The sequence below is a fragment of the Nelumbo nucifera genome, chromosome 2 (genome assembly GCF_055504915.1).
Source record: "Nelumbo nucifera cultivar China Antique chromosome 2, China Antique-T2T, whole genome shotgun sequence".
NCBI classification, from domain to species: domain Eukaryota; kingdom Viridiplantae; phylum Streptophyta; class Magnoliopsida; order Proteales; family Nelumbonaceae; genus Nelumbo; species Nelumbo nucifera.
In genome coordinates, this window is record NC_142650.1 from 28,023,269 (window position 1) to 28,049,936 (window position 26,668).

Here is a 26,668-nt window from a genome sequence, read left to right on the forward strand (position 1 = left end):
TAGGGGTGTCAATTGGACTGGATTTAATCCAATCCGGTCCAGTCCAATGTGAGTCCATTACAAATGGACTTAGTCCAATCCAATCCAATGAATATTTTGGACCGGTCCAGAGACTGTCCAATCTGTTTAAATTCCCGTTAATTTAAATTGGTTTCAACTCAAACCTGGTCCATTGACACCTATGTTATGTTCTTATCTTCTATCAATGGACCATATATTGGTTCAATCCAATATAAATCCATTATGGATGGACCAGGTCCAATCCAATATGTCATATTAGTCTGTCCAAATTCAATATATTTTATTGATTCATCCAAATAGATTTTGACTTGAAAGAAGTCCAGCCAAAACCGGTCCGTTGACACCCCTAGCCTCGAGTCTGGATCTGTTACCAAAACATCTTCCAACATGATCATCTATATATATAGCTGCACACTCAAACATGCACATTGATGGGGTCATACTTTTGATACTAAATATATATATATATATGGATCATGTTGAAGCTGTGTTGGTAGCATCTTGGTGGTAAGCAGCAGTAGATTCAGTGCCATATCTGGATTGGTAAGTTCTTGGAGACGGGATGGGCTCTCCCCACAGCCCATCCCTTGCGTGAATTGGAAACATTTCCCTATGACAAGAAGCACAGGAGATGCTCCCAATGCACGAGGGTGATGGGCTATATATGGGGCACCTGTGAGGCGCACTGGGAATTCAAGCTCTTGTTGAAATGTCCTTGAGAATCCTGCCATGCTTAGTGTACATTAACATGAAATTCAGACAAAATAGAAATCAAAAAACCTTTTTTCTACTAAGTGATGGATGAATTCAATTTTGGTCAGTGGAATGTCCGTTCAAACAGTTTTTACAATATTGCATTGAGAATATTTCCATAAAGGAGCGGAGCTGGAATTTTTTATTGAAGGGGCCAAAACCTAGAAAAATAAATAATGGTGGCCAAAAGCTAAAAAACATGAATAAAGAAGTTAAAATACAAGTGGAACTTAAATAGATTTAAAAGAAATTTTGAAAACATAAGAAGTGCCATGGCTCCTCTTCACCACCCCTGGTTCCGCCCCTGACTCCTGACTCCGTACTTATATGCTTTATTTCATGGAAAGATATTTGTTATAAGATACTGTTCGAACGGTTGCATTGACTGAAGCAGATCTCATGAGGGACTCTTCTTTACTTGACAAATACAGCTGGTGGGCTTCTACATTGGCATAGCATGTGCTTGTTTTATTTTACCTTAAAAGCCAGAATATCACAAAGAGTAGACGTATAACGTAGTAGCTAATATATTTTATAAAAGGCCGGTGGTTTAGAAATAAGAGCTGCAGGCAGATACTAATTAATGGATATATCTAACTGTCAATGTTGTCCCTTTGTATCACTTTCCTATGTTCTTTCTTTATTTCTTTTTGATGACTTGCTCAGGGAAGTTTCTCTTCATTATATAAGGTAAGAAATCATTGATAATATAATTGAATGCTCTTCTTAATTTGTAACTCTTGTTTCACTGAGGGATGTTTGTCACTGCCCACCATCTGTATATGTCAATTCTTTCAAAGACATTGACAATTTCAAGGTTGATTAGAGAGAGAGAGAAAAACACATTGACAATTGTACTGGTTTTGCATCAGTACAAATTTATTTGTATCGCAATCAAATACAGCCTTAAATGAAATTTTCATATAACATTTCTTATTTCTACTACTACATATTTTAGACCATAACAATAAAAAGACCCATAGAAGACTATCCTCAATTGGGTTTATTGACAAGTTGTGAATCCTAATTACAATCTATTTATTTTATACTTATATATAGGTGAAAATGCACTAAGTAAAAATTCCAACTTTTAAAGAATATCTATATATATTAACTATATATGGAATATGTCCTTGACATATTTTGATAGCTAAAAACCATCAATCGTGAACAGCTGAAATCCTCTATAATCAAGTTAAAAATGAAGTCTTCTGTCTAGTTTATTGGGAAAAATCACACTTGACACCAGTCAATTATCTTTCCTTCCTAATTTCCTAACGTAATTGAAAATTTTATATGATTTATTAGATTAATTAGGGCTGTAAATGGGTCGAATTCAAACCAGATCCATCCATATCTGAATCCGATCTAATAATTAAATTTTTAAATTCAAGTCCAATCCGAAATCTGATATGTTTGACTCAAATCAGATTTAAATTTAATCCAATTCCAAATATTGTGTCTAAAATGAAGAAAAAATTTTAAAAAGGTTTAAGAAAATTATTTATTATTTTATTTATACATATATAATAAATTTATATAAATATAAAATAATCAATTTATTAATTTTAAACTTTATACACACATAATTATATATAACAATAATGTTTAATTGAACTCAGATTTTAATCAGATTAGATGGGATTAAATTAGGATCCAATCCCATTATTAATTATAAACAAGTTCTAACATCAAAGCCGGGATAATTGGACCAAATGTTGAATTGTGTATCAAACTTTTAGAGTCCATCGACAGCCTATGATTAATCATCAAAATTTTCCTTAAAACCATTTGGTAGGCATAATTACTAAGGAAAAGTAAACAAAAATAATAAGTCTTAAACACAACAAAGCTGAAATAATTCTAAATATACAAGTGTCACAAATATGACATAAATTATCAAAAAAGAATTTTAGATCCGAACTATAGAATTAATTAATAGTAAAATAAAGGTTACATATAAACATTTGCAACCACCTTGACATACTTACATGAACAGTGACAATAACCAATCAATTGTTTGGTAATTTAAGAGAGCAAGGTTATTGAATTCTTCTTTCTTTGTTTCAGTACTGATTAACATTTCTATTTCTAAGAGAGAGAGAAGGATGTTGATCCCTCAAATTCAGTTAAAAATTAAAACTCAAATGGAGATTTCTTTCTTAAATATTTTATTTATGGGGTGGGTGCCATATTGACGTTTTCAAAATAATAGGCTTCTGAAAACTTTGGAGGGTAATGGCCCATTGGCCCCCATCAGCCCCTGGTTTGGGCCTCCCTTCTTTCAAGGCTTTTGAGGAAAGGAAGCCCTTAAGAGTGAAATGGACATATACCTAACCAATTCAACTTGTATTAATTAAACATGTTCCTCCGAACATTGAATTGCTTTTCCTAGTTTATAACAACAGTTCATATAAGAAAAAGTTGGCATCTTTCTATTACTACTTTTAAAATGTTGACTAGCATGGACTTCTATCTACCCATTCGCTTTACTTCTTAATTTTAATTCTATGGAGTGTGTGATTCCATTGTCTCTAATTTGGGTTTAATCAAGCGTTGAAATTTCGATACATATCAGGCCATATCGGCTGATACATATTGTATCGTGATTTTCCAATATGTTCCTATAAAAGGTGTTTCGGGGTCTAACCTGATTCAGGGGATAAATGGGCCTTAAATCGATCCATCTGAACCATATTGAAAAAAACTAAAAAAAAGAACCAAGCTACGATACAGTCCAATACACCCCTACCGGTGTATTCAACTATATCAAAATTTTGAACCTTGGGTTTAACTAATGTGTCAAGCTTGTTGGTAACTAACCACCAAGGATCAAAATAGCGATACACCCCAACATCCCAGAAAGGGTGTATTGATACTTTACGTTGTTTTTTTTTTTTATTCAAAATTTCAGCTTAGGCCTATTTTTTGTGTTTTAATCATTAAAAAACAGTTTCTTAAGAGCGCCTTTAAATAGGTGTATTGAAAACTACAAAATACCATACAAGCTGTATCATATTGAAATTTTGAACCTTACTAACAAGTAACCTACTTGTAAGCTACATATTACACTCTCCAAAATCATTTTAATTTCATACACGTCCAAACAGGGTATTAGCTATTTTCTCTGAGTACGAATTTCCTACCTACGACAACTCTATGCACACACACGTCCAAACAGGGTATTAGCTATCTCCAATGCACGGAGATAGTATTTTATGGGTACGCGTGGATAGAATTCTTATGGATAGGAGATCCTCATTTTCTCTTTTTTTTTTTTTTTTGCCTTTTCGTTATTGACAGAATGCAAGGATAACTGAAGAAATCTGTTGGAATAAAGGAATATGTAAGGGGCCTTTGTCATGCCAAAAGCCCAAAACTCCTAAAATCCATGGATAGTCTATTGCTTTGGCTTTAGGGTGGCATTTGATAACCACTGAGATCGGCGGAATTGGAAGAAGAATGCTCAGAAGATAGCAAACTTAAGAATTTAACATTCAGCATTTCAGCAACTGGGGACCTACTTAATTGCTGAATGATGAAGCAAAGTCGTTGATGCGATAATTTTATCCCTAAACTTTTCATCAAATACCAACAATACCCTGGGATTTAAACCCTTCGAAATTTGGAAATCTTTTGATTTGTCAAAATCCCTCTTGAAGTTGTCTACTTGTAAAGTTTCGAGCATTCAAAGTAATGGTTTTTGTCAAGTTTTCTAGGTGTTTATTGGTTGGAATTTGATCAAACCCAGGAATTAAGGGAAAAGATGACTAAAAAAGCAATGTTTTGAATACCCAAGGCCCTATTTGGATAAGCTTTAGCTCTTGAGCTTTGGACAAAAATGAGTCAAAATGTGTCTTGAGCATTTACTAAAAGCTGATTTTTAAAATATAACAATCTAAAGCCAAAATATTTTTGAGCCCCAAAGCACAAAGCCTAAATTAGACTTTGTACTTTTTGGACTTTAAAAGCAGAAATCCTGAAGTTTATCCAAATGCAACCTAAGTTTGTGGTCCTAACAATAAGCTCTACAAGAATTCGGCAAAAAGTACTGTTAGGAGAAATTTACATAGAAACCGGAAAAAAAAGCAGATACCAAACCACTTACAAGCTTAGGATTCTTTCTCTTTCTTAAAGCTAATTTGTCTTACTTGTCCCTCCAAAACATTAGGCAGATTTTATCCCTACAAGAACCACAAAAGAGTTTAGGGCCCATAATTGATGTTTAAAGGCCCACATTTAAATGAACCCAACTTAAGTGATGAATTAGGACTATTATCTCAGTTCCCAAAAGGGGCTTACAAGTTACAAGGAAAAAAAGCTTCTGATCAGACGATTCATATTCATAATACATGAAATCTTGTGTTTGAGACCATTGGATGGTGATCTTCATTCCATGAGCTCTAAGTGATAAGTGGGCTCGCAGACCCACTTGCATATTGCAACTCCCATGGTCCTATTCAATATTCTTCCAAAAGTCTCTTACTAAAATATTAAAAAAAAAAAGAAAATGGACTTATGACCCACACTCCATGGACCCAGGCCCACCACCATCACATGCATATCTTAGGCTTCGTCAAGCAGATTTCCCTTTAGTTATTGTAGCATTATTTTAAGCTCTCAAGCATCATCCTTTCTCATTCTTTCTGTACTCTTCGGGCATCTTTGGCCTGAGAGTGAGAGGAGTATAATTGTTCCAATAAGGAAGCTCGTGTACAGAGAGGGTAGAAATCTACGCTTAAATGGGCGGGCCCACCTAGGTAATTTCCCTGCATTTAGGGAAAATGAGCTATGCTCAGTGTAGTACCAGAGGATCGGCCCACATGGTTTTGTGTAGGCTATTTGATTTCTTAGGAGGTCCAAATCAATGGACCGGAGGGTCCGGTTCTGTAGCGGTCTATTGAAATTGGAATCATGGAGCCTAAGGAGAAGTCCCTGTTGCGCCTATGGAGAGGGTACCCTTGTAGTTGTGGCAGCACCGAAGCAGTGCTCTTTGTTCTTTCGTTTTCAAATGGAGCCAAACTGAGAGAGGGCCCAGAGAAACCATCATTTCTAGGCCTGCCCAAAGAAAGCCTCGGGATTGCTGCTGCGAGGAGGTGCTATGGACCGGATGGAGCCCAGGACTGGTACGCATAGATTAGCATTACCACTCTTCTCTCACTCTCACTCCTATCAGATCTGGACAATTCACGGCTAGGTCCAATGGGTATTTATTAAGAAGATGTAATAAGTGGACTACCATAAGGGGTGGGCCCCCACCGGTGAATTGTCCAGATCTGATGATCGAACTGGTGGGCTACATGTACGGTTTAGGGTCCATTAAGGGCTGGATACACTATTGGACCTCAAGTCCAAATCCAATTGAGCTTTTATTTCCCTCTTTCCTTTTTTCTCTCTCCCAAAACCAGGTCTACGGCTTTAGGTCCAATAGGTTTCTAGGCTCAAGCCCATTAACCCTCTCCCTCTCCGTTTCTCTCTCTGCAAAACCCTAGATCTCGGAAAGCCTGAAAGAAGCTCGGCGTTTGGGCCTCCGATAGGCAGATCCATCGTATCCCCCTCAGTACATCTCTGCCGTAAAGAACGGTGCAGGTGAGAACTGTAACCCCTCGCTCTCTTTATTCTTGTTTTACAGAACTTAAATGTTTGGTTTAATGTTGCTCTTGATGTCACGATCGTAACTTTTGTACGTTTCCTTGTGATCTGTTCGTTTTGCGGTTAACGATATTCTATTCCCTTCGATGATCTGAGTCTCTCTCTTTCTCTCGCTGTGTCTCTCTTTCTTTGCTTTTCTCGGCCATTTTGTATGGATTTGGTTTATAATTCTGTTTATTTGGTTGTTTTATGTGAAAGTTCTGAGAAGGTTTATAATCTTTGATCTCTGTAGAGAAGAAGACCAGGCCATTGATTAGTTCCCTGTGATAAATTAGCAGAAAAAGATGGATCTTGTTAACCCTAACTACAGGAACCATTCGAGGCTTCTGATGATTTCGTTGGGAGTGTTTTAGCTAATATTAGTAGAGGTGAAGCCCACGGCCAATCTGACAATGTATGAGCTTTCTCGTGGACTTCGTCTTGATCGAGTTCATAAGCCCAAGCCTGGCTGGAGCGGTCGTGGGCTTTGGCCGAGGGTGGGTTGCCGACGGAGACTATGACCTGAGACTTCCCTTTTTGTCCAGTGGACAATCATATTAGATCATGGATTCATTGTTAAAAATTGAAAAGAGAGCCCTGAGACAAAAGTCTGATCCGAGCCAGCCAAGGTTGTGGGAGCGTTTCCTTCAGGCTTGTTCACTGTTGTCTCTTTGTGATCCAGCCCGCTTAACTCCCTATCTTCCTGCCGGTGCCAGAGATAAATGAATATGGGCCTTACCAGCCCACGAAGAATATGATGGCCCGGCCCGGGCCAGCATCCAGGATGAGCTAGGTCTTAGTAGTCTAGATCAGTGTCTGACTCTTTAAAGTGCTGACGTAAATAATGACGTCACTGACAATTGATGGGGGTTTTTGGGATTCTTTTGTGAGAACTCGTGGATTTGCAGTACAGTGTCAGGGACTGAGATCAAGTGGCTTGTTTGGGAGGTGCTACTGAGCAAATTAATTGGATCCTGATGTTAGCTTGATTGGTTTTATTTAGGGCATCCATTGCTCAGCTGGACCTGATATTCAACCATGGCACTACTGAGCTTTAATGATCTATAACATGGTGCTTTTGTGGAGTTTGAATTGAAAATATTCTCTGATGAGATGGTTTGGTACTCCCTTCAAACAGGCAGGTGCACTGTGCATACAGATATGGGCATGTGGCCTGCAATTATGTGTGCTTATGTCTGTCCTAATTTCAGAATTTCAAACTTCGATTATTTGGATTTTGAAGTTCTTCGGTATGGAACCAACTGGAACTCGAAATGATGGTGAAGGAATAATGGGAATAAAAAGGCACAAAAGATTCCAGCCAAAGATCAGTGTAACCTTGGTACAAGACATGGGTGCCAAGTGTATTCAGGTATCTGAAGGATTTTTGCATATTGGTATTTTCAAAATCACCTCAGGCCTACAGGCAAGGCTTATCTTGTGGGGTTTGCTTCACCAAGCTTGTCTCTATATTTTAATCTACTAACCATAGTTGTCAAGGTGATGCCTAAGCGACAAGGCGCCATTGGAGGCTCGCCTCGCCCAGTCGCCCAGCAGTTTTGTATAGTGTCTTATAAAATACTTTTATATTGTTACTTTTTTTAGTTATAATTATAAAATAGACATTATTAAACAAAAATATTCATTTTTTGTGTTTATAAACTAATTTCTTTTTATTATTTTCTTATTTGTTAGGGTTTAATCAACACAAACTTTGCTAACTGCTGTATTGAACCCTCAAAGACTTCAGAATTAATGAGGCTAGAACTGCTACTAACCCTAAATTTGATATCAAAAAAGGTCTTTTTTTTTTGCTATATTGTAGGTTGTTTCTGTGGTGTTTAAACAGTTTAGCCTATGTAGGACTTGAACATATGAGGCTAGAACTGCACAATGATTACACCTCTAACCAGTTGAGCTAAGATGATTTTTAAGATGTTGTTAGAATTAATGAATTTGTTATTGCATAGGGGTTATTTACCATATTGAGGTTGTACCTATGATGTTTAAAAGTTTAGATTATGTAGCACTTGAACATATGAGGCTACAACCTACATGTTAATGACACAATTCTCTAACCAATTGAGCTCAGAGGCTTTTTAAAATGTCTTATGTCTTTCATAATTTAGATTTGCATATTCTTGTGTAATGTAGGGGCCATTGCTTGGCATAATGGTAAAATCTCGGTCACGCTGGTTCAAGTCTGAGAGCATCCACTTTCTGCCAAAAAAAATGCCAAAGATTAGGTTCGTATCCAGTCTACCCCTTCCAAGACCCCAGATGGCTAAAACCATCATTGGTTGATGGCCCTTTTATGTTCTCATGCAATGTATATTAAGTTTTTCCTTTTTCTTATGTTCTCAGGCTTTATTGATGCCAAGACCTGGTAACACTGCCAAGGATTAAGTATGCAGATTGACCAACACAAACCCTCCCCCCATGTCCAATTGGAGCACATAATCTCCATGTTTTGAAAGTTTACAATGACTTCTTCGGTCAGGATCGTATAACAACAATGTTTCATAAAGCAACATCAAATCTTTTCATTTGGATCAGATGAAACATTTTGAATTTCAACTGTATGATGTCAGTTCTGTACTGCTTCTGCCCTTGTTTTAATAATAAGGGTTTCTATTGTACTATTGATGTTGGTAGTAATGTCAAGGCAACCAGTTGCTTCTCCACACTAGGTTTCATCCATTCCATTCTTAGTAATTAATTGGTGATCCATTTTTATTTTTTTCTTGTTTTTTGGTAATTTATAAAAGTTCATGCTACTCCTAGAATCTGCTCTTTTAAGCTCCAATATGATCTCCTTTTCTTTTGTGCCACAAACACCAACTCAAACAACACCCATTCACAAAATGAGCCTATCTTAGGATTTAAGATTGCAATTTATCAGATGGTCAAGATGGCCAATGTCATGTTCTGGCACTGGATGACTTGAGTGGGTGATTGCACTATATATATTTCTAGGTGGCTGATCAATATGGACAGTAAATGTGACACTGTTTTCACATGATAATTCCTTGGCCAAGCAATTTATTGGCTTTCAGATTATCTAAAATCACTAATCTTTATGGTTAGTATATATAAGACCAAGACTATCGTGCTAACTTTTTTTATCAAGGCATAATTGGTGTTGTAAGTTAATTCTTTATTGGAAATAATGTGTTGTACTCGTGTATGGATCTTTCTATAATTACTAAAACCACTGGAGGCTTCTGGCGATTTGGTTGTTGTAAGTTCAAGGATTGATCTGCTATGCTATTATTTGAAGTTTATCTGGACTGCCAGTCTGCATCTTGATCAAGCTCATAGAATATTTTTTTCCTCCAACTTATAGAAGTTAAGAAGTGTTATAATACTCTGACCATGCTCAATGCTGAGCCCAACTGGAGCAATTGTGAGCTATGGCATATGTTGAGACTTGAGATGCCTGGTAGAAATCACAAGATTTCTCCTTTTTCTCCAGTGACATGTTAAGAAAATATTAAATTACACAAATGGTTTTAAAATAAATTAAACAAAAGCAAAAAGAACTTTAATTCTAGTAGTATTGTGTCAAGCATTACATATCAGCAATTGGTGCAAGTCATGGCATGGCTTACTAGTTAGTTGGAGGCTTCCTGGTAACATTGCCAATTAGTTAGTATGTTAATTAACACCAGGACTTGGCCCATGGCCTCCAAGTTGAGCATATCATTTCCATATTTATGTGAAGTTGATAGCATTCTGTTGCCTGGGAGAACTACTGCTTGGACATTGGTGATTGTGTTATGAATTCTTGCCTATAAAAAATGTGTTTGTGTCACTCCTGTGCTCCTCTAATTCTCCCTTCCACACCTAACCTCCTTAATCTGGAGGACCAGATTTTGCATCAGCGGCTTTAGTTTAGGTGGTCAGTTGGCATCCTTCCCATTGTAGGAGGCACAGATGCAAATCCATGTAAAAGCAGGTATTCCATTTTGCCAGTGTACCCCATGTCCATCCATACTACTATAACCCCAAACTACAGTTCTATCGTATACTTCACCCCTGTGGGGGCCAGTGCTGCATTCAAGTTCAAAATGAAACATTAAAATTTTATATAATACCAAAACATAATGTGATTAAACTGTTCAAAAAATAACTTAAAAAAGATTGAGTGATCGACTTTGTATGTCCAGTTACATATATTGTTTTTACTTCGGGCCAGTATGCACTGATTGTATAGTTCCCCATCACCCTATGACACTGTCGTTTATTTATTTACTTCCAAAATCAGGTGCTTGAATTTCCACGATGATGGTTGCAGCAAGTGAAAACAATAATGAGCTAGCTATAGCTAATCCAGAGCCGCAGGCGCAGCCTAATAACAAGCGGAGGCGGAAGAAGTCCATTGTGTGGGAACACTTTACCATTGAAGCTGTGGGTGCTGGATGTACCAGGGCTTGCTGTAAGCAGTGCAAGCAAACCTTTGCATATAGTACAGGCTCAAAATTGGCAGGAACCAGCCACCTCAAACGACACATTATGTTAGGGACCTGCCCAGCAACCCGTCGTAATCAGGAAAAGAATCAATTAACACCATATAGCCCCACCAAAGCTGGTAATCTTACTGATCCACCACCAAGGAGACGCTACAGAGCAAGTCCCGGCACACTAAGCTTGTTTGATCAGGACCGATGCCGCCATGAGATTGCTAAGATGATTGTCATGCATGAGTATCCACTTCACATGGTAGAACATCCTGGTTTTGTAGCTTTTGTCCAGAATCTTCAACCTAGATTCAACATGGTAAATTTTAGCACTGTCCAAGGTGATTGTGTGGCACTTTACCTTAGAGAGAAGCAAAATCTTCTGAAGGTTTTGGAAGCGATTCCTGGGAGGATCAGCCTTGCCTTGGACTTGTGGACCTCAGATCAAACCCTGGGCTATGTGTTTGTGGTGGGGCACTATATTGACAGTGACTGGAAGTTGCATAGGCGGATTCTTAATGTTGTTATGGTACCATCTATTGAAACTGGAAATGCATTCAATTATGCTGTTGGCACTTTCCTTTCTGATTGGAGTTTAGAGAACAAGCTATTTACTGTAACTTTGAACCAGCAGCTCTTGAATAACAGTGCGAATGGAGATATTAGAGGTTACCTCTCTGTCAAGAACCCACTTATGCTTAATGGGCAATTATTAATAGGCCATTGCTATGCCCATGTTTTAAGTATTATTGCACAAGATGCACTAGTAGCACTGCAGGAAACCATTAGTAAAGTCCGTGCAAGTGTAAAGTATGTGAAGACGTCAGATACCCATGAAGAAAAGTTCATCGAGCTTAAACAACAGCTTCAAGTCCCAAGCACCAAGAGCTTATCAATTGATGACCTAACAAAATGGAATACGACATATCTCATGCTAGTTGCTGCCTTGGAATTAAAGGAAGTTTTTTCTTGTTTGGATACCTCTGATCCTGAGTACAAGGATGCGCCAACCATGGATGACTGGAAGCAAGTGGAGACCTTGTGCATATACTTGAAGCTTCTGTATGATGCAGCTAATATATTAACCAGTGCGACATATCCAACTGCCAATATTTTCTTCCATGAGGTGTGGAAAATACATTTAGAACTGACACATGCTGCAATGAGCCAGGATCCCTTTGTTTGCAACCTTACCAGGCCAATGCAGGAAAAGTTTGATAAATATTGGAAGGATTGCAACCTGGTCTTAGCACTTGCTGTTGTTATGGATCCTCGATTCAAGATGAAGCTTGTAGAGTTCAGTTTCTCAAAGATATATGGTGATGATGCAGGGGAATATGTCAAGATCGTAGATGAAGGAATTCATGACCTCTTTCTTGAATATGTATCACAACCGCTTCCTCTAACGCCAACTTATGTGGAACGAGAAACTCCTCTCACTCCCAAGACAGAGGTATCACCAGGTGGTACTCTTCTCTCCGCTGGTGATGGGCTTTTGGATTTTGATGTCTATATTTCTGAGATATCGAGTAGCCAACAAACAAAGTCAGAGTTGGATCAGTATTTGGAAGAGTCATTATTGCCCCGGATACAGGAGTTCGACATATTGGGTTGGTGGAAACTCAACAACCTTAAATACCCAACACTTTCCAGGATGGCCCGAGATATTTTAGTAATCACAGTTTCACCTGCAACAGCTGATTCAGTATTCAACACTGAACTCAAAAAGCTTGATCCCTACCGGAGTTCTCTACGTCCTGAGACAATTGAGGCCCTTATATGTGCGAAGGATTGGCTTCCTCTTGGAACGTCTTCTGACTTTTCCAAGGCAGTCGTAAAAATGGAATTTTAGATATTTGTTTTGACGCTCATCTTGTAAGCTTCTTGAGACAGTAGTTCATGGAGTTTTCTGCTGTAATATGTGTTCATAATTATCCGGTAGTTATTGTTCTCCCAGTAACTCCGTTTTTTTTTTTCTTTGGGATCCTCAGATAACTAACATAGGATTTCTTTTCATAGGATTGTATGAAAGTTGCATACCCACGACCACGAAGCTTGCAGTTAAAAGAAGAGAGATTTACAAAATATGGATCTCTTTGAGTTTCATTTCACCAAGTTAATTTTTATAAACATGGAAATGCAAAGAAATGCTTAAATACTTAAGAAATGCGTGGGAGTCTTAATAGATTTCTTAAAAAGAGGGTATAATAGTTTTGTTTTTTTAAAAAAAAGGAGATACTAGTTTCACTTTGAATAATTGTTTTAGTACATTGACGTTTAACTCACAATTTGATAATCCTTATAATTTGACATTTAGGTGATGTTTGGCAATGATGATGATTCTTCTTTACTGATTTTTCAAAAATCAATGATTTTCGAAATTGGTGTTTTTTCAAAAAATCAATAAATTTTGCTAATTGGTATCATTTCTACCATGTGAGCCAAGTTTTGAAAAATCGGCTTTGAATCTGTTTGGTACTGGTTCTCATGCTGATTATTTTTGTATTAGAGTTATTATACAATGCCATGTCCGGAATCAGCTAGAAATTAGAAAATCACAAAAAAAATAAAAAGATCCCTGAAAAGGATTGATTTCAAGAATGGATTTGTGGTCTATTTCTTGAAAATCATCAAAATTGGCCAACCAAACATTTCAATGCCAATTCCTCTAATGCTAACATAGCTCTAACATGGCAGTGGTTTTCAAGAAATCTATCATCAAGGCCAAACATCACAGCAAAAAACTACTTTAAACTAACTAGAGTAAACTCACACATCTATCATCTTCTAAAGTCTTAGACAGCCACAAAGGAACGATGCCCTCAAAATGTGAGCAACCCTATTACAAATTTACAACTTCTAGGAATAAAATCAAAAGAAATATCCAAGCTCACTAAAGCATACTTAACATCTTTTGCAAGAAACACAAATTTCTTTAGCTGGGGATTCAAATTCCCTAAAATAAACAATCAACACAAACTTGCAGTCACTTTTATGACCACTCTAGACAGGTGTCTTTTTTTTAAGAATCTTCATCATCAAATCTTTTGCACTTTTCGGGGACTTCTGTTGCAGTTATTGCCTAGTAAAATGAAAAAAAAAAAAATCAGACTCAGAAGATTTACTTTATATCTTTTAAATGTATATTAATAATATAAAAGATATATTATACATTTATCTATATATACTGTTAAAAAGCGTGGATCATAAAATTTGAATCAAGGTTTGAAATTTCGATACGTATCGGACCGCATCAGGGGCTTCCCGTCCCTACAAGGAGTGTTTCAGGGTTTAACCCAATTCATGGATAAACAAGCCTAAGGAGAAATGAGCTTCGATTACAATCAATATTTTGAACGCTAGATTTGAATGTAATTATAAAATGTCCTTGTATCTTTACCATTTATTTCTAAACATGCATTTCAGGTGCCCCTGCACTGGTAAATTATAAAGACCGGTCCATTGTTAATTACAGTTTTTAGGCGATTTGATAACGGCTGCTAGGTGACTTATTTTTGTCTTTTAACGAAATAAAATTTAGCCATTATGGAGCTCGCAACCTCCTTAAAAATTTACTCACTAAAAAGAAAGTTCAGTCATTACAATTGTTATCAAACAGCCCCTTGGACTACTTAAATAAATACATTTACAAATTAAAAAATAGTAAAAAAAAGACTGTTTTTAGGCTACTAATAAATGTGTATGTGTTTTATATGTGGCATTTTTAGGTGATGATAATGATAGAAATAATATATCCAAAATTTTATATAAAATTTATGTATTTTTATTTGTATATTTTTTTTTCACTATTAATTGGATGGAGATTGCAAAATCCAAATCCAATTATGTAAGCACATCATATTGGGCTGAAAGTTTTGGGTATCATTTATAGGCCTACCCACTTGGTTGGATTCTTCTTTTTGTAATTTTTATTTCTTAGTATATACTCTTCTATACATTTATCAAAAAATGTAAGATTTAAAGAGAGGGAATTGAATAAGGTGAAAATTGTAGTTCAAACTACATTTTAAACCTCACAATTAAATATGGATTAAATTCAAAAATGGGTATTTTAGTCAAAAAAAAGTTCCACAATCTTATTCATATTTTTAATAGTAGTGTAAACATGGAGTTATAGATGTTTTCAATTTTTCTATAATTTTTTTATTTCTATGTGTGTAAAAATAATATTTTTATTTACACTTATTTTTGTTTAATATGATAAATATAGGATATTATAAATGTGCCCAAATATTTTTTTGTAAAATTTATATATTTTTTTTGCTTGTGTTTTTATATTTTATTAATTTTTATTATTTAATTATGATGTTAAAGGTTGACAGGTGTTACCCAAAAGTTGAACTGTTGATCTTCGCTAAACATGAAAATAATTTCATTTTTTATTTATTTTAGATTAAGCATTTCATTTTCATCATCAATAAAAGTATTCTTGTTTATTACACTTGTTTTTAATTTGATTAATTAAAAAATATCATAAATGTGTCTGTTTTTTCTACATTTTTGTAATTTTCTATATTTTCATTTTCATCATCAATAAAAATATTCTAGTTTATTACAAATGTTTTTTTTTTAATTTGATTAATATAAAATATCATAAGTGTGTCTATTTTTCTACATTTTTGTAATATTTATTTCTATTTAAAAAACTTTATTATCTATGACTACATGGATTGGCCAATTTGATTCGGATAGTTGAATTGATAATCATCACTTGGATAAAGAATTGTTTTATTTTTGAGTAAGTTTTAAAATATATCAGTTTATATTATTATAAGTACTAGATATATATTTATTTAGTACCATTTATTAGTGAAAAATAACTTAAATGTGGGATTTAATAAGAGAATAGGAGTTAATACCTTAAATACAAGAGTTAATTAGAGAAGATTAAATGAGGGGAAAAGCATTAATTGAAATTACATTTTCAACCTTCATAATTAAATATTGACTAAATAACAAATGTGGACATTTTAGTCAAAAAAAATTCCACACCCTCCTTAGTACTTTTTATAATAGTATAGATTTAAAATTTGGATCTTCATTTCTAATCTCCACAATCGTTCTTCCAAAATTGTTTACTCAATTTATAAATGCACAATTTGTGTCAACCTTGTATTCTAATCACATTTTCCCAAAACAAAGCTACATTGTGACGGTCTGGTTGAGGTTAGTGACATGCACTTCTATATTTGCCTTAGTTTCAGTGTAAGTCATAAAAGTTAAGGTAAATTGCTGAAATATCCCATGTACTTTCAGGCAGTTGAGGTTAACTACCCTACTTTATGCTAATAGCATTGTCCTCCCCTTAACTTTTTAACATTGTTGCATCTACACCCTCTAAAACACAAAAAATGTAGATGCAACAATGTCTAAAAATTTAGGGGAGGGCAGTGCTATTGGAATAAAATAAGGTATTGAACTGCAAATGACAGAAAGTACAAGAAAGGTTTCACCAATTTACCCTTAAAGTTAAATTCAAATATCATATATCATATACGATTAATACTTAAAATTTGCACATATTCTTACACTAGTGAAAGAAAAAAAAAGTTAAGATTAAAGAATTCCCCCTTCTTCTTCTTCTTCTTCTTCATAATTAAGTCATGTTTATGTATATAATAATTGAAATTACATAATGCCATTAAAAAGCTCATTTCATCAAGTTACAATTAATTTAATTTTTAGCTGTTAGATGAAGTTAATATGAAAATATAGAATAATGTAGTAATGTGTTAGAGAGACAGCAAAGGCTTTTGAGGTAGGCATAAACAGCAAACTTTTCCCCAAAACACTCGATTTTTTAAAAACTGAATGTAGCATGGGCATCCTTTAAACACCATCCCGTGCATGGCACGGGTCTCTTCTTTTTCGGTAGTAGATTTCTGTTTTGTAGTTATTGTTGTTTTAGTTTGAACTTTGAAGTATACAATCTTGAGGGCTCTCATGCTGTTGTCTGAAAAATTGAAATTCAGTTATTTGGATTGGTGTGGATTCACGGCATAATTCCATCATCAACCCACCTAAGCAGACCCGACAAACCAAATGCTTTTGTCTTTTGAACTAGAAATAGAAGAGGCAGAGAACATATGAACCAGAAATCGAGTATATTTGGGTTCAAATTCGGATTTTGGCATCGACCTCAGCGCCCGTTCCCCTTAGCGTTGGTTCACCTTCCATTCTTCAATTATCAACCCAATGCCGGTTTGTATTCTCAAGTACGTTATCCTCTAGCCATGCCATTGTCGATTCATCTCCCTCCTTACACAACCTTCTTCTAACTGATACCTAACCTCCATCCATAATCTTCCTCCTAACCGATAAGTAACCTCCATCCAGAGTTGCATGCTAGCTTATCTCTAACCCTCACACCAGATTGCCCCATTTCTGCACGCCCCACCTCTGCACGCAGCCACCTCTCAAGCTAGCAACCTTATCAACCTTGCATGTCCATAACTTCTTCTCTATGACCTCCTCCATCTCCATAACTTCTTCTCGGGAATCTTTTGCTAGCCTAGCACCTCCTCCTCCTCTGTAACTATCCCTCTTCTGTCTCAAGTAACACCGCCAACACAACCCCCCCCCCCCCCCCCCCCCCTCTTCTCTGTAACTTCTCCTCCTCTGTAACTTCTCTTTCTCTCTCCAACATATCATCCACGTAACCCCTGAAATTATCACCCCATATTCCATTACACTCATATCAGGTGGATAGATTCTGCTACAGTAAAGATTCTTCCACCTTTTCTTGTAGATAGATTCTGCTACAGTAAAGATTCTTCCACCATTACCCTCATACCAGTATGTCCTCAAAGGGAAAATAAATAATATCCGCCACAGATTCCATGCATGCAATTGCGAACATTGAATCCCTCTTCTCACATGCAGTAAATGTAAGTAGTGAAGGATTCAATGGAAAGCTACAGCTCCTATTACGGTTCAATTTATTGAAGGAGAAAGTCTTAAGTTCTTGTTTTCTGATCAGAATGACAGATGAATTGCATTAGAGGAGGGCCCATGGTTTTATCGATCCAGTTGGATACTTCTTAAAAAGTAGAGTGATTCATGCATTGGCACAGTTGAGAAGGTATGGAGTCAGAGGCTATGGTTGCAAATACACATGCTACCCAGAGGGACATTCGGGGATAGCAGGGTTTGCTCTCTCGCACAAGTAGCAAGAGAAATAGTCCCCAATTAGGAAAAAATTCCAACAGGCCACTTAATCCAGGGTTTGTATGTTAGCAAGAAAATTATTATCGATCTTCGCAAACCCCTTTGCACAAGACGCTTCATATTCTATCAGGGTAAGCCGATTTGGCTCCGTTTTTGTTACAAGCAACTCCCTCGTCTCTGTGCAAATTGTGGCCTCATCAGCCATGTTTGGACGAACTACAAGCGACTTATCTCCACAACTGTGGATTACAGACAACTGCTTAAAGAGAGAACCATCGACAACCCCGGTGAATGGTTGAGGGCAGAGTTCCGCACAAAGAAACCCTTCACTCTCCCAGTCTTTAACCTGAACAGGGCCAAACCAGACTCTTGCAGAGTCCACCATAGTGAACATGGCTCGGATGAGGATTCTAAAGACGGTTCAGGTGGTCGGAAAAGACGTTGTATCAACAACTCCAGTGAACATCCCATGCTCATCTCCAGTAACTCGCGCATGCATGAGAATCCCACCAAGTCCCTTCCGATCAGCACTCCCTCCAAGTCAATACGTGGCCGTCATGCAAGTATGTCGAACCTGCATGCTAATCATAACCAAACCAAGTGGCCTAATGACAAGAAACTGGATTTGATAGCCCACTACCTTACCAAAACAGGGGGCTTATGCACAATCAATTTACTTACTGGGAAGAGAAAACGTGGTCGCCCACGTAGCTACTATATGGACCCTTCCTCCAACACTCTATTAGCAGTAAAGTATGGACAAGTGGCTAACTTCTTTACCGGACAGTTGGTTCCCCCAAAATACATACTATCCAAAACCACTCTCCTTCCACCTATACCCTCATCCGAACCAGACCCAACACCCCCTCCCATCCCTTACACCATCAATCCAGAGGCAGTCACTTACCCGATGGAGCGCTGCTTGGAGGATTGCTATTACACCATTGACTTCACCAACCTGATTCTCTCACACTTTGAACCTACCCAGGTATGCTCCACCTTGCATTTTCTTTTTAATTTCTTATATTTATTTTTAATTACGCATTCGGCATTCAACATTTTCTTTACATACATTATGAAAATACTTGCCTAGAACATAAAGGGAGTTAATGACTCCAAGAAAATTAGAGAACTCTCCAAACTGTGCCACAAAGAGAAACCTGACATACTGTAATTTGTCCAAAACTTCACCACTAGTTAAAAAATTAGGTTTTTCACACCATGCACTTTGGGAAGCAGTTGGTTTATCCGGAGGTCTATTGTGTTGCTAGTCGAATCCCTTAGATATAGAAGTTCTCCAAACACACCCCCATATAATCCAACTGCAAATAAAAAATTGCCCCCCAAATCAATCCTGACAACTTCTCCTTTTTTATGGCCACCCGGTCAGGCATCAAAGGAAAATATTGTGGAGTGATTTAATTCAACTGCAGTCATCCACAAGTCAGCCTTGGCTGTTAATGGGAGACTTAAATGATATATACAGACCGGAGGACCACAAGTCTTTCAGAAACAACAGCCGCATTCTAACTAAAGCTCTACCACACTTCATCAGCACCTTCAACCAAATAGGTCTGGATTTCATTGGCCCATCTTTCACTTGGACTAATGGCCAACAAGGCTACGCAAAAGTCTTGGAGAGACTATTTAGAGCTTTAGCCACTTCCTCATGGTGTTCTCTCTTCCCCCACACTATTCTTCACAACCTCCCCATCACCTCATCAGATCATGGTCCCATTTGTATAAATACCAACCCATCCCCACCACTCAGAAGACCTCAATTCCATTTCTTACCTTTCTGGACCAAATACCCATAATGCAAAGAAATTATCACCCAAATTTGGGACCAAAAGATTACAGTTCAGTAGCTCATCAAGTCACAAAAAAAAAATTGAAAGAATGCAAATCCCAACTTCAAGATTGGAACAAATCCCACTTTGGTTTGATTTAGGACCACATTCAAACACTCTCTAATAAAATTTCCAGCATCCAAATGTCCCATGCTAACGAGGAGCAACACCAGCTACTAAATTCCCTCAAAAAGCAGTACCATTATTGGCTGCTCAAAGAAGAGCAATTATGGAGACTCAAATCCCGAGAACTCTGGCTTAGAGAAGGGGACAAAAACACAATTTTTTTTTTACTGAATGGCTAATCTCAGGAAACACCAAAAATAGTGTGGAATGGTTAAAAGCAACAGATGGTTACTGGACATCTAATCGGGGAACCATAGCTCTCACTTTTAAAAATGTCATCTTGAACACGGGAGGCCAGCCGGAAAGCTTTAACCCAAATCTGCTAGAGAACATTAACCTGCCCATGCTATCTGCCCAGCAAATTGAAGCTTTACTCCTCCCCCCAAACCTTGAAGAACTGGCTTCGGTAATAAAAGAAATGAGTCCTCATAAATCACCAGGTCTAGATGGCTTCACGGCATAGTTTATCAACATTTCTGGGAAGTGCTCAAACATGACATCCTCTCCATGGTTCAAAACTTCTTTAACTATGAACACTTACCCAAGGAAATAAATAACCCAAACATAGTCTCCATCCCCAAAAATAATAAGCCAGTGGACACTTCCAGCTACCGGCCAATCAGCTTATGCAATGTTCTTTACAAAATCATTTCCAAATGGATGGTGCTTGGTTTGCATCCTATTCTGCAACAGGTGATATCACCCTTTCAATCAGGATTTCTTAAGAGCAGACACATCACAAACAACATTCTCATAGCAAAGGGGATCCTACATAAAATGCAAACTCAGAAAAGAGGGAAAGGTTTCATTGCTCTCAAACTTGATATGTCTAAGGCTTTTGATAGGATGGGTTGGTACTTTCTATATCATGTCTTACAAAAAATGGGTTTCCTAGCAAAACGGTGCAACATGATTCATTAGTGCATCTCCACATCCACCCTCTCAATCAAAACTGCGGGAGAAGCATATGAACATTTTCATTTGAACCGGGGTTTAAGACAAGGTGATCCCCATAGTTATCTATCATTAGTATGGAGGTCTTCTCATAGTTCGTACTTCAAGCTTCCAACTCAGCAGCATTGAAAGGGTCACCCTTTGTCCTAATGGCACTCCCATCACACACCTGCTCTTTGCTGATGATTGCATCATCTTCTGTAAAACGGACATGTCACAAGTTAGAGCTCTGGTCAACATCATCAAAATGTTCGAATCCTTATCTGGCCAACAGATAAATTATGTCAAATCCAGTATATTCTTTAGCAAAAATGTCCCAAGGCAGCACAAAAAATTCTTCTCTCACTCACTAAAGGTCAAGTCATCTATGGCAAGATCTAAGTACTTGGGCTCTCCTATACTAGTGAATAATAGATTGCAAACTTCTCATAAAGAAGTAATTGACCGAGTCTCTTCAAAGATCAATGCGTGGAGTACCAAGCTATTATCACAAGCTGGAAGAACGACTCTCATCAAATCAGTCCTATAGTCAATCCCTACCTACACCATGTCAACCACCATCCTTCCAAGAGCTGTGACATCCAAACTCGATAAATCAAGTAGAACATTCTGGTGGTCTAACGCCAAAGATATCACACATCACACTATGGCCTGGCGAAAACTGTGTCGCCCTAAAGCTCACGGAGGGCTGGGTTTCGAACAAGTGCTGAAATGAATAAACCCATGTTTGGCAAGCAAATTTAGAGTTTGCTCACAGAGATGCATGGGTTGTGGAGTAAACTAATAACAGAGAAATACTTCCCTAATACTTATCTTTTTGCGGCCAAGAAAGGACAAAGAAGCTCATGTTGGTGGAAACATGCTCATCGGGTCTCTAATACCATGAAATCCAATCTACTATGGGTTGTCAAGTACGGTTTCCAATATTTCCGTTGTAGCTGATCATGGGATCCCATCCATACTTGGACACATTCCCAATCTTAATGCAAATATCAAAGTAGCAGAATTGCTAAATCCAAATCACAGTTGGAACCGCACAAAGCTCCAAGAACTTTTTGACGAGGATATCATTGCCCACATTCAGAACAATACACTCCAGCCCAATCAATCTAAGGATCTACTTATATGGAAGAACAACAATTATGGAGTCTTCACAGTTAAATCTGCATACCACCTATATAACTATGCAGAAAGTTCAGCCTCAGCCACTCATTGCAATTGGAAAATCTTATGGAAACTCAAGGTTCCCTATCGCTTCCAATTATTTCTTTGGAAATTATTATGGGATGGACTACTCACAAAGGATAAATGTTCTAAGTGGCTGAGAAGCCCAGACCTGCTGTGTAGTTTCTGTAAAGAAAGAGAAGAGACAGTCTTTCATCTTTTCCTTCAATGTCACTATACTAGAGCGGTCCGGTGGAGCTCCCAGATTGGATTCGACCCCGACTCTCTAAAAATCCAACCGGCTCAAATCATCATATCAGATTGGTACAATGCAATGAAAAACCAGTTCGGTAAAGAACAAGCCTAATCATGTCTAAGCAAGTTTGGCTTGATCACCTTCCACATTTGGAAGGCTCACAACAAGCTACTCTTCGAGAACACCACTACCGACCCACTAATGGTAGTGCAAAAGGCTCTACAACATTATTTACAAGATGAATCATCTTGCATCAGATCACAAGCTCACCTCTCCCCTCATCATGCACCATCACTTAATTCACCCACCACCTCCATGTTTATTGATGACTCTTTTAATCCAGATACAGTAAGTGCAAGATGAGGATTCATCATAAAAATTACCACTGAAGGATTCCAAATTGCAGAAGGAGGCCCCTACTGGGCCATCAACAGTTACGATGCTGAAATACGAGCACTTTTAATGGGCCTCAAAGCTGCAGGCTCGAACAACATGAGGCATCTCCTAATCTTTTCTGGTAATACAGATCTTATAGATCTTGTAAATACAGATTGGGTGGATCAAGTACATCGCTGCAGTTCAAGACATGCTAGATCTTTCTTTTTGTCTATAAATTTTGTATAGACAGCACATTTAAGCTGGCTCATCTCTTTGCTTACATATCATGCATAGGGCAGCTATGTATCCAATATGACTCTAGACGATCTTCTCATGTAACTATTTCTAAGATCACTTAATGAAGATCACTTTCTTTTGCAAAAAAAAAAAAAAAAATCAGAATTTCTTCATTTTCCGAGTAATTTCACATCATCAATCCCACCATAATGGAGATATCTGACATCTCTTTCCATTTCTACCAAAAATAAAAAGGATATCTCAGAATAAAATAAATATTTCTAATATAATAATAATACATCCATCAATATATAGTTAATTATTAAAACTCAATCTCAATAACGTGGAATTTCTGGCCCTCTTCCGGCATGTGATCCAAGCTGATTACCAAAAGCCCAGACCATGCATCATAATCAAAGCCCACCGTCGCCGCCCCCACGCTGCACCTCCTGGGCTTCGCCGACGAGTATACACCCAACCGACCGCATCCTTTCACCTCCATATGAACCAACCCAACTGGTTCCGAGCTCCGGTTCTCCACCGGCTGCGCAGCAATTCCGTTGGCTTCCCCCCCATATCCGGTCTCCAACTCTGACAACGCAGCACCACCCTTCATTTCATACCTCAACCCCTCAATCGCTCCACCGGCGTTGTACATGTCAATCAGCCCCAACGGCGCAACGCTGAAGCCCGGGGCCAAAACCTTGATCGGAGACACCGTGAAGACGTCGTGCTCAAGGACCTTGAGAGTCATGGGCATGGCTGCATTGTGGGGCAGAGTTACAAGCTCCCCGCCCCGGTGCCGGAAAACCGCACAGTCACCGTTCCAGTCGGCATCCGTGGCAGCCTCGGCGATGAGGTGGACGTCCCCGCCCCTCAGAACACCCGTTATGGCCTCGGATCGGGTCTGGTGGAACATGTTTTTCCTCTCTACGCTGCTCCATGCTGCACCCTGGCAGTTGTACACGCCCAGCACTCCGGTGAACTTGTTCATGTTCCATATCTTCAGCAAGCTCACACCATCACGAGCCGGGTCCGAGAACAGACAGTCTCGGGTCGGTCTACCCGGTAACCGTGCCCGGAGTATCGTTCCATCCGGCAAAACCATCTTCTTCAGCAACTCGAAGTTGTGCTTCCCCGGCGCGTCACTGTTAGAGACAAAATGTCAACGTCAGGTCCCAGAGGATGATAGGATACGGAACCAATCACAATAGCAACGTGTATCGGCTTTACCTAACATAGAGGGGCCCACCACTGATCGCCCTCGCAGAGCCATGGTACTCCGCGGCTGGATGCTGCGAGTGGAACATGTCCCAGTCCGGGTGCATGAACTCGCCGAGGAAGACGCTGTTGTACGAAACCGATGCAATGTGTATCGTGTGTGACACCGGATCACGAGGGTAGAAATCGTCCGATGCCCTTACTACCGCCGTCTGCTTGGAACTGTTCACCATTATCCAATAAATCGCACCACATCAGAATTTAAAAGTAAACAAAGTTCCGATATGAAATGAAAGGAAACTAGGAAAGGGGAAATACCAGTACAGCGCATCAGTATTATGGCTCATGCAAGCGATGCACCCATTGTCAGGGAAGTTGCGGGACACGGAAGCATCAAGGGCTTGATGGTATTGCCTTGTGAGCTCAACCCTCCCCCCTAAACCTGCGCCAAGCGTCTCTAAAATGCACTGGACGTCCACCTTCACCCCGTCGATTCCAGCGGAGGCCAGGTAGCTGTGCAATTCATTGTAAAACCGGTAGACATTTTTCGGGTTCACCAGACCCAGCCCCTGAACCGCCAATGCATCGGTCTTCCATCCTGGTTCGTTCCAGGCCACCCCGGGCGATACATTAGGATACTGCATCTTCGACCCATATTGCTCCATCCCCTCCACACCGGGGCGGACCCCACCCCAGTAGCCGGTGATCGCGTGCCACACGTACACATACTTCAGACCGTGCTTCTCCTTTGCAATGTTCACGATGCTCTTAATTCCCACCGTCGGATCATCCTTTTTCTGAAACTTGGAGTTTTCCTTGATCCCTGTCAACCTAAGCAACGGTGGCAGTTTCTCCTCCTCCTTGTTTTCCAGATCCTCTTGTTGTTGGTCCCCTCCGACGGATTGCCACCCGTCATCGATGATCACGAACTTTGGAGGAGTTCCACCGGCGGCGAGACTCTGGAGTCCGGCCTCGACACCTTCCTGGGTTACTTCTTGGTAAAACGCGTCCCACGTGCACCACCCGAAGTGGTCCAAGATCCCGGGGAGTTTCTTTTCGTGACGCTGACGGAAGGTTTTCAGATGAAACTTCACGGCTCTAATTGCGTCCGTGATGGTGGCGAAGGGATCGGTACCGGCGCTGACGAAGAGGGAGTGCGTGAATGAGGAGGCTTTCGTGTCAACATCGCCACTTTCGAGGCAGAGTTCGAGCTCATCCTGGAAGTTGCCTTGGAGACAAGCTCTGAAGGGGCCTTCGATCAGAGGGAGGAAGATGGTGTAAACTATTTGGTTATGTTCACTTTCATCGTTCGATTCTAGGTGGGATCCTTCTTTTGTTTCAACCAGCAGGAACTGTGTCTCGAGAGGAACATCTCGCCCTTGATCCCCCATCTTCTGGGCCATCCACCATAGCTTGAACCGGAAACACGCCAGAAATCGAACATCTCTGTCAAAACGGTTGCAGAATCAATGTAGAGAGAAGAGACCAAAAATGGGAAGTTGAAAATATTTTATGTTACCTGAGAGTACCAAGAGATACAATATGACGACTGTTGCTTTCCGGGAACTCGGCGCCGATGAAGACACCTTCAACAGGGCCGGAAGTAGAAGCGGACGTTGATATGACATTGTCCGGTACCCCGGAAAGGATCGTGCGATCCTTGATAACTAGTTTACGGTCGGCAATCCTAACCGCCGGCGTGATCGTCATCTCTTCCTTGTGCTTTTCCTTTTCCTCTTGTGTTTCGTCCTTCTCAACGAAGAGCGGTTCTAACCCACTTCCCTGTACCAATGCTGCAACAGTCAGATTTTCTCGTTCAAGCCATCTAGAAATAGAAAGCAATTATAAGAATTAGATCTAGACTCCTTTCCCTACCTTGCTTGCTTGCAATGGCAGAACACGATTTCTAAAATATCTGTGAAACCCAGAGTATGAACCAAATAAAAAATCCGTTAACAGCAAAACCTAATGTTGCAGATACCAAACAATAGACAAGAAAATTGGAGGACAAACAAAGACTTAAGAGAAAAGAAACACCAGAAAGACAGAGCTTTCTCGGTAGCTTTGACAAACAGAGAGGATACACGAATGACGGATTGAATGCTCGAAACTGGATCCGAGGGGTCGAATTTATATCGAAAGATCTGAAACTGTAAGCCAGGCTTCCCATCGTTTCTCCCTCTCCACTCTCTCTCTCTCTCTCAAGTATCCTTCTCCCCTCAACTTTATCGTCGTCGTGCTTAGAAGGGTCATCACTAACGGATCAAAACAGCAAGCCCAGGCCAGTCGTTAATTTTGACTGACACGTAGGATCGACGTCGTTCCATCTAAATTGCTTTGGAGTTTGGTCTCCAACGAGATAATAATTGTCCATGATCTGGATCCACGTCGATTAGAAGTATCGTATCACCTCCACCAGAACCCATACA

At 39.0% G+C, this 26,668-nt stretch overlaps 2 protein-coding genes across 9 annotated transcripts; one reads left to right on the forward strand and one right to left on the reverse strand.

The window, feature by feature from the left end:
* Positions 1-6,126: 6,126 nt before the first annotated feature.
* Positions 6,127-12,840, forward strand: LOC104586131 (zinc finger BED domain-containing protein RICESLEEPER 2-like). Of its 7 annotated transcripts, XM_088898713.1 has the most exons (5): positions 6,155-6,363; positions 6,659-7,777; positions 8,560-8,651; positions 8,770-8,984; positions 10,673-12,840. In XM_088898713.1, exon 5 carries the CDS (start codon positions 10,690-10,692, stop codon positions 12,715-12,717), a length of 2,028 nt encoding a protein of 675 aa, XP_088754839.1. In that variant the 5' UTR covers positions 6,155-6,363; positions 6,659-7,777; positions 8,560-8,651; positions 8,770-8,984; positions 10,673-10,689; the 3' UTR covers positions 12,718-12,840. The 7 variants fall into 7 exon arrangements, with proteins under 7 accessions (XP_019056184.1, XP_010241568.1, XP_088754839.1 ...); XM_088898712.1 differs by lacking the exon at positions 8,770-8,984; XM_088898711.1 differs by lacking the exon at positions 6,659-7,777.
* A 10,310-nt stretch (positions 12,841-23,150) lies between these two features.
* On the reverse strand, positions 23,151-26,255 carry DIN10 (Raffinose synthase family protein). 2 transcript variants are annotated; one of them, XM_010243274.3, is made up of 5 exons: positions 26,115-26,255; positions 25,759-26,021; positions 24,558-25,685; positions 24,252-24,461; positions 23,151-24,166 (listed from the first exon to the last, which is right to left on the reverse strand). In XM_010243274.3, the coding sequence occupies exons 2-5, from the start codon at positions 25,947-25,949 to the stop codon at positions 23,341-23,343; spliced, it is 2,355 nt and encodes a 784-aa protein (XP_010241576.1). In that variant the 5' UTR covers positions 25,950-26,021; positions 26,115-26,255; the 3' UTR covers positions 23,151-23,340. The 2 variants fall into 2 exon arrangements, with proteins under 2 accessions (XP_010241576.1, XP_010241577.1); XM_010243275.3 differs by having other exon boundaries at positions 25,759-26,032; positions 26,115-26,173.
* Positions 26,256-26,668: the final 413 nt, after the last annotated feature.

Excerpts from the sequence above, each read along its gene's own strand:
- LOC104586131 (XM_019200639.2), top strand. The coding sequence starts at position 10,690 with ATGATGGTTGCAGCAAGTGAAAACAATAATGAGCTAGCTATAGCTAAT.
- DIN10 (XM_010243274.3), bottom strand. The coding sequence starts at position 25,949 with ATGACGATCACGCCGGCGGTTAGGATTGCCGACCGTAAACTAGTTATC. Across the intron at positions 25,686-25,758 it reads GTATCTCTTGGTACTCTCAG|AGATGTTCGATTTCTGGCGT; the intron begins GTAACATAAAAT and ends CCGTTTTGACAG. Across the intron at positions 24,462-24,557 it reads AATACTGATGCGCTGTACTG|TTCCAAGCAGACGGCGGTAG; the intron begins GTATTTCCCCTT and ends AATGGTGAACAG.